This window comes from Lissotriton vulgaris, chromosome 3_1 (assembly GCF_964263255.1).
Source record: "Lissotriton vulgaris chromosome 3_1, aLisVul1.2, whole genome shotgun sequence".
In the NCBI taxonomy this organism is placed as follows: Eukaryota; Metazoa; Chordata; class Amphibia; order Caudata; family Salamandridae; genus Lissotriton; species Lissotriton vulgaris.
In genome coordinates, this window is record NC_141689.1 from 57,197,307 (window position 1) to 57,211,593 (window position 14,287).

The 14,287-nt window shown below is 41.7% G+C and overlaps 1 protein-coding gene across 1 annotated transcript in view; it reads right to left on the minus strand.

Annotated features, from left to right (window-relative positions):
* The window catches only part of LOC147725939 (vomeronasal type-2 receptor 26-like), a 44,675-nt gene extending 43,994 nt beyond the window's left edge, over positions 1 to 681 (minus strand). Inside the window, exons 1-2 of the mRNA XM_086963396.1 lie at positions 669 to 681; positions 477 to 556 (exon numbers count right to left, since the gene is read on the minus strand). Of these exons, the coding sequence (XP_086819522.1) occupies positions 477 to 556; positions 669 to 681 (93 nt within the window). The remainder of the gene's footprint in view (positions 1 to 476; positions 557 to 668) is intronic.
* Positions 682 to 14,287: the final 13,606 nt, after the last annotated feature.

Consider the following 14,287-nt stretch of genomic DNA (forward strand, 5'->3'; position numbering starts at 1 on the left):
CAATATAAGCAAAGACATGCATATATTCATGCATGCAGATACATCCCTTGGCTAACATGGTTCACCTGGCACTACGCTTTGGACGATAGGGTGGCCAATCAGTAGTGGTATCAGTCATTTTGCGGATGATCATACACACATTGTCATTAATGATTTATTTTCTTGTTTTATCATTGGGAGGAGCTCCATATAGATACTGCAACACTTTCCTACCATGCCTCTTTTATGTGCATTAACATATTTACCACATTTAAAAAGTTTTACCTTTATCTCTGCTTCAATGCATTGCTTGGAAGCCTCCTCCCTAAACATGCGCTGGCGGTGTCATACACTCCCTCATGTCTGATCAAGCCTGCATATTCTGAGATCAGGACACTGCAATGGATCCCTTAAGAGAAGTTTGAAAATGGTCTCCCTTTCCCTAGAGTAGGACATTTTCATCCACTCTTTCATCGTCTAGTGTTTAGCCACCTCACAGGAGTGCTGTCTTCTGGGGTTCTCCACAGGCAATAGAAGATCCCCAGGGAAAGCTCCATAAAGCCTTGGAATGGAAATGCTTTAAAAAAAAGCAAAGGGTAATACTGGAGCTGTTAAAAACTCAGAAAACCCACAATGAAGTCACAAACAGATCCCCAGGATGCAAAACTATACTACTCAAAACCACTGACCTATTGCAGCCATTCGTCATGGGTTGCTACTATTCAATGAAGGAGTACCACCCTAACCTAACAAATTTGCCCACTAACAGTGGGCCGGCCATTGGATATGCTGTCCACTCATGTCCAGAAATTGTATTGCCTGTTGGCTAGCGCAGGGAACCATTGCTATTCACTATCGCAGACTTTCTACCATAGGCGTTTTCCTTATGTTAGCATGGGACCGTGGCAGACTGCCTTCTGCTTTACGCACGTTACTACGTGAACATATTTTGCCTTGTGCCACTTCATCTTTCGCACATAATATGCTGTTGTTTTTGTGTTCTGTTCTTTCCTGGGATTTAGTCTGCACTGCAGACAAGGTTGAACAACAATGCCCCTTGTTACTATGTTCTGGTCAGGCCCTAGCACCTATACAAAACTTGCAGATGCAGCTGTTGTTTTGGAACATGTACTTTGGTCAAATAGGCATACACAGGTGGGTGACACATATTTCCAGAGAAGGAAGCAGGACAGCACCTGTGGGGATCAAAAGCCACCTTCTTCAGAACTCAACTTGATCAAGCAAAATACCATCCTAAAAAAACTGTTAAAAGTCATTAAGTCCCAAGCTAACAATCATCCTAACCTCTCAGCTCAGTGTCAAAGTACACTGCCGAACTGTGAAGAATTGGAGGTTTTCTTCACTGAGAAGACTACTAAAATCAAGACTGGTTTACGCTTGGCCCGAGATCACCTCTCTAACAGTCCGCTGAACAACCTTCGCCCCTCAGAGTCGAATATCACTGACCCTATAGAGCCCTTCCTCCCCAAAAACAATGCATCCTGGAGTCTGTTCCAAACCTTGGATGAATCCACTATTCGCAAAAGGCTGTTGACTTTGAAACCTTCCAATCACTACAATGACCCTCTGCCATCAAACATTTTCCCTGAAGTGAGATCTTCATTACTAACACGCTGGACGATGATCGTCAATGCTTCACTTATGCAAGGTGCTATCCTGGTTTGCCTTAAAGCAGGTCAAGTTACCCCGATCCTAAAGAAACCACATACTGATCCCACGGATCTTCTTAACTTTTGCCCAATCACTAACATGCCCACCTTGGCAAAACTCCGGGAGAAATTTGTGCTCGCCCAACTGTGTCATCACATCGACCATTTCCAACTGCTGGACCATTGCCAATTTAGTTTCTGCCCAGGCCCTAGGACAGAGTCGGCGCTAACGCACATCGTGGATGATATGCTGAGAATATTGGATCACAATGAGTCATGCCTATTGATCCTCCTGGACCTTTCATAAGCATTTGATACTGTCAAACATGATCAATTAATTGACCTCCATAAGTCCAGGATGGGGCTGTCTGGGCCTGTATTAAACTGGTTCTCTGCATTCCATCAGAACAGATCCCAAATCTTAAAGGTAAACCAATCCATGTCCCATCCTGAACCGGTCACCCTGGGGGTCCCCCAAGGTTCAACACTGTCTCAGTATCCTCTCTGGGCGTCATTCTAGACAAAAACCTGAACATGCAGAAGCACATCAGTTCCCTCACCAAAGGAGCTAACTTCCAACTCAGCTTACTTAGGAAACTCAAGCCCTTTGTCCCTACTCATGACCTAAAGGTGGCAGTACAAGCATTAGTGATCTCGAAACTGGACTATGGTAGCATAACACTTTGCGGCTTTTCTAGAGTGAGGACGGCTCCTCTCACAGATACCCTCAATTCCGCTGCTAGGCTCTTAACTGGTACAAAAAATACCACCACATCTCTCCGGACTTGGGGGACCTGAATTGGCTTCCATATGAAGCTCAGATACAGTTGAGAATTGCACTTCAAGACCCTGCTGTACCTCACGCAGAAACTGGAGCTCTCCTGTGGTTCTAGAGCCTTCAGAATCACCAGTACCCTTTTGCTAAAACCACAAAAATTCAAGAAAAAAAAAGACATTTAACCAAGCCTTCTCGGGTATAGCTCCAAGGATCTGGAACGCCCTTCTCACCCAAGTCAGGGTGAACCCTTCCACCGTCTTCTTCAAAAAAGAAGTCAAAGGGTTATTAATAGAGAAATTTCTGCCGTAGTCTGGCCCCTTCTTCTGATTCTGGGCCCATAGCCTTGACTTTGACCCAGCCACCTGGCTCTCAAGTTTGTTGAAGAATTCTAGAATGTGATTTTGTTGCTGTGTTGATTCTGTTGTGTTTGATTTTCCCTCACGAGAATTTTGGTCAATCTTAGACGTTGACTTTGTTGCTTTGTTTATTCTGTTTTGTTTGCTTATACCCTTAGTGATGCATAATCTGTAAAGCGCTCTAATACACTCCGTGGTCATGTTTGCGCTATTTAAACTTTCAAAATAAAACACATAAAACAAAATGCTTTAGCAGAAGCAAAGGGTTGTACTGGAGCTATTAAAAACTCAGAGAAGCCACAATATCTGATATAATGAAGTCATAAACAGATCCCCAGGATGCAAATCTATACTACTCAAAACCAGTGACCTATCCAGCCATTCGTCATGGGTTGCTACTATTAAATGAAGGAGTACTACCCTAACCTTACAAAGTAGCCCACTAACAGTGGACCGGCCATTGGAGCTGCTGTCTACTCGTGTCCAGAAATTGTATCGTCCGTTGGCTAACGCAGGGATCCATTGCTATTCACTATCACAGACTTTCTATCATAGGCATTTTCCTTATGTTAGGATGGGACTGTGTCAAACTGTCTTCTGCTTTGCACACTTTACTACACGAACGTATTTTGCTTTGTGCCATTTCAGCTTTCACACATAATAAGCTGTTGTTTTTGTGTTTCCTGGGATTTAGTCTGCACTGCAGACAAGGTTGAAAAATAATGCCCCTTGTTATTTTGTTCTGGTCAGGCCCTAGCACCTAGACAAAACATGCAGATGCAGCTGTTGTTTGGGAACATGTACTTTGGTCATATAGGTATACACAGGTGGGTGACACACACTTGGAGAGCGATATTTCCAGAGAAGGGAGCAGGACAGCACCTGTGACGCAGTTCTTCTATCTATAGACTGAGGTACGGGATCGGCTATGAACTCCCAAATATCTGATGATATAATAATTTTGCATTTGTAGAAGGGGAGGTAGGTTAGGCTACACTGTCGTATATAATGACAGAATGTTTCATTATATACAGACTACTTGCTATGCTAACCGTATTCATGTTAGGTATTTTTCTACTTGTTGTTGTGCGTATACTATATATGAGAGCAGGCTAGCTGAAATACACATTTTAAACTTTTCTTGCATCTCTGTCAGATATTATTGCGGACTAGTATGAGAGTGAGGGCGAAAGGGTGTGTTCTACAACCGCGATTTCTGAGAGGGTTGGGAGTGATGTGTTCTGCGGTGTCTAATCACTTGTTCCTCCGTGAGCGAGTAGGAGGGCAAGTGAGACACTGTAGCTAGTCAGTCCCCGGGCTCATGGGTGCTCAGGGGGTAGGATGACTCAGTCCCTGCCTACTAAGGTTCCATGCTCCCCAACATAGTTCTGTGACTTTGCAGAATCCCTGCAACAAAGGTTTCAAAAAGAAGATTGTTTGCTTAAAAAGAGACAAGTGTATGTGGATTGTCTTTCTCAGTCCCTTTTCCAAGCTATGATGCCTGATGCCCTCTATATTTGCCTAGGCCCTGACTACTTGGCTATGGATCATCAGTTTTCCTCTGTAGGAGGCTCTGACTTCCTGGAAGAGGCCTCTGCATCAGCTTGGTTCTCAGGAAGCCATTCAAAGTAGGCAGTAGTTTACAGGCAATGCTTGTATATGCTGTGTTAAAGAATCAGTCTGACAAAAAGGAGTTTGGCCCATGCGGACAGAAGTGAGGTAAGGGCCCAAAATACTTTGTGAAAAAAGGAAGGAACCCACACTTCAAAACATTTTATACTGTTCGGTTTTGGTTGAAAAGATAAACAAAGCTTAATATGTTTATCAAGGCGATTATTTGCGCCGTTTTTCTCCTTCAATTTTGTTCAAAAGAAAACTTTGCGTGTGCAGAGAAATCACAATGTCATTTAAGTAATAACCAACAAAGTTTAAGATGGCTAATCTTTAAGCAACACAAAACATAAATTTACAGACATAAACAATATGAAAGCATATAGCTGGTGAGAAAAAAAGTTATTTGTTTACAACCAAGTGAAATTGTATCACAAAAGGGGGGAGAGGGAAAGATGTCAAAGTATTTTTTCAAATAACATCAATAAACGCAATTAAGCAAACTAGTTTCCAACCAAAAGCAAATATTGCCCAAGCAGCAGCCTTTAAATGAATCTGCATGAGAACAAAATAACCTCTCGGAAACAATGTTTTTAAGGCTGTGGATTCCTAAGTGTTTTGTTCGTATTTTCAAACTTAGGACGTAATCCTGTTCGCCTACGCGTTTCGAGTTTGCAGAGTTTCTTCACAAACTCTCTTCAGGGCCAAATGAATTCTTTCCCCTGTTCCTTGACCTATTAGTGAAAACACAAGCAATTGTGGACATTCATTATAACTTGCTCTCCTAAGCCCACTCATGCCTTCTCATATGTACAACTTTAAAAGGAACATACCTCAGGGGACTTGAGGTAAGTTCGGTTCATCCAGAGTGTTTAAAATGGGATTTTCCGAGTCTGTGCGTTTTCTAAAAGACACAAGGTAATGTATCAAAGGCTGCTCTGTTTAAAACTATTGAACAGCTCATTATGACGGTAGAAATAGCCAATCCTTTCCTACCTGGATACGTTACTCGGAAGAGATCAAGTGGACACTTCAATTTTATGTTTGGAGTTGGGCGTGAGTCCACTTCCAAATCTTCTTTGTTCAGGGTGGGTCCTGGGGCGGGCCGGTACCCTTTTGCTAGTCCGTGACTGTATCTGCAGATAAAAAGGAACAAGCGCCAGACGTTTAGAAACGCACTCGTTCACAAGTCTATGGCTTGCGCGGCTTGTCTAGTGTAAGCGCGTACCTGTTAGTGTGTCAGCGTGTTCCACTTCCTCATTCCATCAGTTAGAGTGAACGGCATACAGTTCCAACAGTCTCTCTGAGAGGCTCACAGTTATATGGCCAATCACAGAAGGGCTATTTTGAAAGCCACCCCTGGTGCATTGTGGGATCTGAAGTCGAATTGAATCTGATTCAATTTCAAAGTCTGGAAATTTCACTCATTGAGTTAAGGCCAGTGTTGATGGTATCAAAGCGGAGTATCAGGTACGCCTCTTTGCGCAAAAGTGCCTGTTCTATATTAGGCGATCTATGTTGTGGATCTGATCCGGACAAGACCGTCCATTTGAAATCTGTTTCTTTGTGGCTGGCAGCTGAAAAATGCTCCACCATTGGGGCATTCTGCACTTTTTTCTTTAGTCTCGAGCGGTGTTGTGTTATCCTGACATTTACCTGTTGACATGTTTTACCTATGTACAATTTATTGCACGCACATAAAATCCCGTAGATTACATTTTTACTCTTACAGTTTGTGTGTAAACTGTGTCTCCATTTGATGCCATTGTGGCTAAATTCGTCTCCTTCTACAACATTATTGCAGGCCACACAAGTACCACATTTACGGTGGCCTGTGATGGGTTTGAGGTTCCATTTGGATATGAGGTCACTCTTAGGTTTTTGTAAGTAGCTGTCAGCCCTAATGATCTGTTGGCCAACACTTGGATTTTTCCTCATTGCAAAAATCGGTTTTTGTGAAGGGAATTCCATTCCCTCCAACAAGTGCCAATTGCGCAAAATGATTTGGCGAAACTTATTAGTGTGGGCCCCATAGGTAGTCACACAGACCAGTTTCTCCAATTCTTTCTTGTTTTTTATCTGAAGTAAGTCTTCTCTGGGAGTGAAGCGTGCTCTTTTTTTAGAGTGTTTCAAGAGTTTCTGGGGATAACCCCTTTTGTTTAGTTCTTGGCAGAAGGTGTCTGCATGTGCATCGAACTCCTCGAGTTCAGAACAATTACGCCTTATTCTCAATAGTTGGCCATAAGGGAGGTTCTGTTTTAAACACTGTGGATGGGCACTCTTATAGTGTAAGATAGTGTTTTTATCTGTTTCCTTCTTAAACAGAGTAGTGGTAAACCTATTTCCCTGACTGCAGACTGCCACATCAAGAAACATCATTTTTTGATTACTGAAATTGATCATAAATTTGATGTCAGGGTGTCTCGATGTGTCTAGACCTCTCATATTTCGCTGATGCAGAAGCCACTACAAGTTTCGAAACCACGGGTCTCAGAGTCAAATCGAAATCAAATCGAAGGCTGTCTTGTCATCTTTAACAAAATTAGAGAAAAGTAAAACATTTATTCACCACAATATCAGTAAGGGTCAGCTCAAGGCCATAAAAGATTTGAAACCAGATCCAACTATTATAATCAAACAGGCTGATGAGGGCGGTGCAGTGGTAGTCTGGCCTCGCTCCATGTATCTCTCAGAAGGAAGGACACATGTTGACAATCAAGAATGGTACCGAGCGGTCAAAGACGACCCGGTAACAGAAATCCAAGATAAAATTGTACGAACCACCACCGAGGCTTTAGAGAATGGATTCCTTGGCCCAAAGGAGTTTGAATTCTTAAACAAAAAATCACCCAGAACACCTGTCCTTTACTTCTTACCAAAGATTCATAAGAACAGCACAACACCCCCGGGGAGACCAATTGTCTCCGGTTGTGACTCAGCCCTAGAGCCTGCTTCAAAGTATATAGATTTCTTCTTGAAGCCTTTCTTACCTGAAGTCAAATCGTACTTGAGAGATACTATTGACTTCATCAATAAACTCCAGGACATGACCTTTGACTCTGAAACGCAACTGATGGTGACATTGGACGTCACCTCATTATACACTCAAATTCCGCAAGATGAGGCCCTTGAGGTGATGGAATTTTATTTAGAACAACGCGTAAGACCACACAGAGTCCCAACCGCCTTTATTCTAGCACTGGCCCGCATTACACTAAAAAGCAACTACTTCAAATTTGAGAACGAATTCTTCATCCAAGTCAAAGGTACAGCTATGGGATGTCCATACGCACCAGAAATGGCCGTGCTGTATATGTCCCAATATGAAGAAAAGTTTATTCACAAAGACAACCCTTACAGTACAAACATCAGGCAGTGGTTGAGGTATATTGACGATGTCTGGCTCCTGTGGCAGGGGAGCCAGACGGAGCTCATAGCCTTCCATGAATGGCTAAACTCGAGACACCCTGACATCAAATTTTCGCAATTTCAGTAATCAAAAAATGATGTTTCTTGATGTGGCAGTCTGCAGTCAGGGAAATAGGTTTACCACTACTCTGTTTAAGAAGGAAACAGATAAAAACACTATCTTACACTATAAGAGTGCCCATCCACAGTGTTTAAAACAGAACCTCCCTTATGGCCAACTATTGAGAATAAGGCGTAATTGTTCTGAACTCGAGGAGTTCGATGCACATGCAGACACCTTCTGCCAAGAACTAAACAAAAGGGGTTATCCCCAGAAACTCCTGAAACACTCTAAAAAAAGAGCACGCTTCACTCCCAGAGAAGACTTACTTTAGATAAAAAACAAGAAAGAATTGGAGAAACTGGTCTGTGTGACTACCTATGGGGCCACACTAATAAGTTTCGCCAAATCATTTTGCGCAATTGGCACTTGTTGGAGGGAATGGAATTCCCTTTACAAAAACCGATTTTTGCAATGAGGAAAAATCCAAGTGTTGGCCAACAGATCATTAGGGCTGACAGCTACTTACAAAAACCTAAGAGTGACCTCATATCCAAATGGAACCTCAAACCCATCACAGGCCACCGTAAATGTGGTACTTGTGTGGCCTGCAATAATGTTGTAGAAGGAGACGAATTTAGCCACAATGGCATCAAATGGAGACACAGTTTACACACAAACTGTAAGAGTAAAAATGTAATCTACGGGATTTTATGTGCATGCAATAAATTTTACATAGGTAAAACATGTCAACAGGTAAATGTCAGGATAACACAACACCGCTCGAGACTAAAGAAAAAAGTGCAGAATGCCCCAATGGTGGAGCATTTTTCAGCTGCCAGCCACAAAGAAACAGATTTCAAATGGACGGTCTTGTCCGGATTAGATCCACAACATAGATCGCCTAATATAGAACAGGCACTTTTGCGCAAAGAGGCGTACCTGATACTCCGCTTTGATACCATCAACACGGGCCTTAACTCAATGAGTGAAATTTCCAGACTTTGAAATTGAATCAGATTAAATTCGACTTCAGATCCCACAATGCACCAGGGATGGCTTTCAAAATAGCCCTTCTGTGATTGGCCATATAACTGTGAGCCTCTCAGAGAGACTGTTGGAACTGTATGCCATTCACTCTAACTGATGGAATGAGGAAGTGGAACACGCTGACACACTAACAGGTACGCGCTTACACTAGACAAGCCGCGCAAGCCATAGACTTGTGAACGAGTGCGTTTCTAAACGTCTGGCGCTCGTTCCTTTTTATCTGCAGATACAGTCACGGACTAGCAAAAGGGTACCGGCCCGCCCCAGGACCCACCCTGAACAAAGAAGATTTGGAAGTGGACTCACGCCCAACTCCAAACATAAAATTGAAGTGTCCACTTGATCTCTTCCGAGTAACGTATCCAGGTAGGAAAGGATTGGCTATTTCTACCGTCATAATGAGCTGTTCAATAGTTTTAAACAGAGCAGCCTTTGACACATTACCTTGTGTCTTTTAGAAAACGCACAGACTCGGAAAATCCCATTTTAAACTCTCTGGATGAACCGAACTTACCTCAAGTCCCCTGAGGTACGTTCCTTTTAAAGTTGTACATATGAGAAGGCATGAGTGGGCTTAGGAGAGCAAGTTATAATGAATGTCCACAATTGCTTGTGTTTTCACTAATAGGTCAAGGAACAGGGGAAAGAATTCATTTGGCCCTGAAGAGAGTTTGTGAAGAAACTCTGCAAACTCGAAACGCGTAGGCGAACAGGATTACGTCCTAAGTTTGAAAATACGAACAAAACACTTAGGAATCCACAGCCTTAAAAACATTGTTTCCGGGAGGTTATTTTGTTCTCATGCAGATTCATTTAAAGGCTGCTCCTTGGGCAATAATTGCTTTTGGTTGGAAACTAGTTTGCTTAATTGCGTTTATTGATGTTATTTGAAAAAATACTTTGACATCTTTCCCTCTCCCCCCTTTTGTGATACAATTTCACTTGGTTGTAAACAAATAACTTTTTTTCTCACCAGCTATATGCTTTCATATTGTTTATGTCTGTAAATTTATGTTTTGTGTTGCTTAAAGATTAGCCATCTTAAACTTTGTTGGTTATTACTTAAATGACATTGTGATTTCTCTGCACACGCAAAGTTTTCTTTTGAACAAAATTGAAGAAGAAAAACGGCGCAAATAATCGCCTTGATAAACATATTAAGCTTTGTTTATCTTTTCACCCAAAACCGAACAGTATAAAATGTTTTGAAGTGTGGGTTCCTTCCTTTTTTCACAAAGTGTTAAAGAATCAGACATACCCTCGAATATCAAATCTGCTGCAGACTAAGTTGATATGATTCAAGAAAGCCCAAATAAATGTTATTAGTGCAATCCAGGTATCCTTGGCGAGAAACCAATGGGAAAAAGCTTAACTGTTTTGAAATGACTTGTCTTCAAAAGCATCAACCTCTGTGGGCCCAGTGTGAGATTTGAGCCCATAGCAACAGGTGCACAGGGAAACACCCAAGCATTTTAGGGTAGGCTGAACATGTCCAGTGCAGGTCACATTGTCTCACCTGCATTTCAAATCAGGCTATTTCTGAACAACCAACTCCAAAAAGCAATAAAGCAATATCAAAATATGTGTAGCTTTTCAGTTACCTGTGCCCAACTTTCCCAACAATTGCATACAGTTGGAGTTAATACTGTGGATATTTTTTAAATATCAAGGCCCATTGCAACTGGCAGTGCTTGTTAGTATTTGTCTTTTATGGAATAGCGTGTCGAAGGTTCAAGGTTTACTCTTGGATACTGATGTGGGAGAATAATGTCTAGATCAAGTGCCACGTGTATCATTCACAATAAATATAATTATTAAACAAGCACAATTACACTGTTCATAAAAATGTTTATGAATGTTAAAAAGATACATTTGCCAGTTCGTGGTGGAGCATTCAGGGTTTGTTTTGTGTGGGGGTTTGGTGCCAGTAGCTCATGGTTGCTGTATGTAATTTGAGGATAGTCTATTTGGTCTCAATGATGCTTGCCACTATGCAAAGGAAATGGTGTTTTCTATGCAACATCTGGTTGACTCATTATGCATGTTGGTTCACAGGTACAGCTTGACTTGAGTTACTAGGGCTCATAGGGATTTATAGGCCCCCACAAAGTGTGTCTCTCCTTGAGTCACACAGGAAACTCAAGTCACTTAGCTGTAGAGGCCCACAACTGTGATGGGCCACCCCAGGGGATGTGTTTCAGAGTCTCCCATATGTTAGTCTAAATACCTCCCTGCAACGCAGGCCACATGCTCTCATGCTCTGATGCTGTAAGGTAGAATCTATTTGTGCATTATTAAATACTTTGCTGCCAACACGATTTTCTACACAATGATTGTTTCTTCTTTCCCACCTTTGACTGCCACCTTGTTTCTATGTTCCGTCTGTGTTCCTGCTTTCTATTTGCTGTTGACCTCCATATGTATTCATGCTGGGCCTGATCCACAAAGTTAATTTTACACTTCTGTGTAAGATGCCGAGGATTCAAGTATGTCCTCGTAGTCGTATGTGCTCTTTCCCGATGGACAGAGGCATATCCAGTCCCAGATTACACTGCTGTAACCACGGCCAAGCAGTTGGTGCGTGAATTCTTCCCACGGTACGGTTTGCCCCGTGTCGTGTATTCAGATAATGGTCAGCCATTCTCGTCCGAGCTTATGAAGCAGGTTTCACTTCTGTTAGGTTACCAATGGAAGTTCCACTGTGTTCGACACCCCGAAGCAGCTGGATTAGTAGAGAGACACAATCAGACTCTGAAAACACGCCTTGCTAAAATTTGTGCAGAGAAAGGTGAAGATTGGATTGTAGCCTTGCCAGTTGCACTCTTTTACATGCGAATGGTCGCACATTCAAGGACAGGGCTATCCCCGTATGAGGTGGTCTTCGGTAGGTCACCGAATATGTGGGGGACGCCTATGCCGAGAAAAATAACTGATGTTGATAGTACTATGCTGACAGATTACCTTGCCTCCTTGATGTCTGCACTACAATCTTGTCGTTCACAGGTCGCGGCTGCCTTCCCAGACAACACTGAGGTGAAACCGCTGAACAGTTTATTCGTATTAGAATATTTTACAAAATAATTAAAAATATGATTAAAAACAGGGGACAGACAATTAAAATAAGGAAACACTCAAATTCCTATTGGTAAAAAGGAGGTACCAAACAGAAAATAAATTCAGCAAAGCATTAGAATTGTCTTCAATTAGTATATAGCACAATCCTCCTTTTTCTTAAGTATCAACGCGTTTCGGCGGACCTTCTAGTAAAGCCACCTTCATCAGGCATACATATAATGTCTTCCCAGTTAATTCTCGCGTAATAGTTCTCAGAATAAATATTTCAGGGTAGATACCTCCTATGTCCTTCGAGTGCCACTCGTGTTGCAAGAACGAACGTCTCTAAACCAGAAACCTTGCACAGTGCTTATATATGCAATATGATAAAATCCAGGATCGATATCCAAGTTTGCAGACTGGATTTGCACTACACGCGGGACGCTGGCGTTTTGACAGTATTGGACAGTATTGCTTCTAATCACCCTTTCCCTGCTTTCTTCCAAACCTTCAAAAAAGATTTCATGAATTTACATGCATAGTCTTTCAGGTCTGTATATCTCTAATGTAAAACAATCGTACTTGTTTTCTCTTTTGTAAACTGACACATGTAAACTCATCAGTCACTCCTATGGTAAGCCTTTACAATCCTGAATGCTAAGTGCTGAGTACATAGAAACATGTAGTGTAACCTGTCAAACACTTTGAAATATTACCCTCCCACTAGTCCTAGAGGTGGATGTAGAATTCAACCGTTCTTCATAAAATAGAATTAGATGTCACTAAGTACAAAGTGTTTCCGTTTTATGGAAGCCCTAATGCATCCCTTAAAGATTCAAGCGAAGTCCAAACACATACTAAGTGAAACACACCAACCATTAGTAACCTGTAAAATTTGCTAGACAACTCTTTCAAGGTGTGATCAATCCAAAAAAATCTCCTTTGGCACATCAAATATGGAACAAAACACATAAACTACTTGCACCCCAACAACTTTGCATGAGCTGCAACACAAAGATAGCAGGACAACCACTTGCTGCTGCACCAAGCACATCAACAGCTGCAACACCATCTTTAGCAAACAGTCCATACTCGCATCTTGATCTTGAGTTTCGTAAACTTAAATTTCTATGCATTTATTGTGATGAAGTTTTATGTTATGCAAATAGTACATCCACCTCATCAAAAACTAGAAACAGGAGCTTCGCTGTCCTCAACATTAGTTATTAGTCATTTATCAAGCTTTTTTGTTGTAAAAACTACCCCGTCCGAAGGCAGTTGAAAATGCGCACACTTGCTGCCTTTCTTGGCTGGGGTTATCAATTACTCTTCAATTTCATATTCTAATTCAAACTCATGGCCGTTTATTGAGCCTTTTTGTTGTACCTACTACCCCAGCCAAAGGCAGTGGTAAATTTTGACACTTACTGCCTTTCTTGGCTGGTGTTATCAATTATTCTTGAATTTGATAATCTGATTCAAACTTGTAACCCTTTATCGAGCCTTTTTGTTGTACCTACTACCCTGGCCGAAAGCAGTGGGAAATTTGCACACTTGCTGCCTTTCTTGGCTGAGGTTGTCAATTGTCCTTCTTGTAATACAAATTCAAAGTGCAGGCCCTTTATTGAGCCTTCTTGGTTACTATGACTCGTGAATGGCAGTGATTAATTTGCACTTCCTGCCGTTCATGTATAAACAAAAGCTTAAAAGTCTAACAATATTAAAAAAGAGCCAATATAGTCTATGGTCATCAAATCTTCTGTTTGTTACTCAAATTCAAAGTACAGGCCCTTTATTGAGCCTTCTTGCTAACTACTACCCATGAATGGCAGTGGGTAATTTGCGCACTTCCTACCTTTCATGTATAAACAAAACCTTAAAAGTCTAACAATATTAAAAAAGAGCCAGTATAGTCTATGGTTATTAAATCTTCTGTTTGTTATTGTAAAAGTACAGGCCCTTTATTGAGCCTACTACCCGTGAATGGCAGTCCGTAACTAATTTGGACACTTTCAGCCTTTCATATTTTTTACATTATTCATCTACCTCTCAATCAACACATCATCTACACGTACGCACACCTACTTGCTGCCTTTCTTGGCTATGTTTATCAACTATTCTTCTATTTCATATCTGTATTCAAAGTATGGGCCCTTTATCGAGCCTTTTTCATGTAGATACTGCCAGAAGGAACTGGGAAATTTGGGCACTTGCGTCCTTTCTTACGTCCTTTCTACCGCACAGTGTGTGTACTTTGTGCACTTGCTTAACTGCTTAGATAAGATACCCGTTTCTCAGGCTCCCACTGCGGAATCCGACT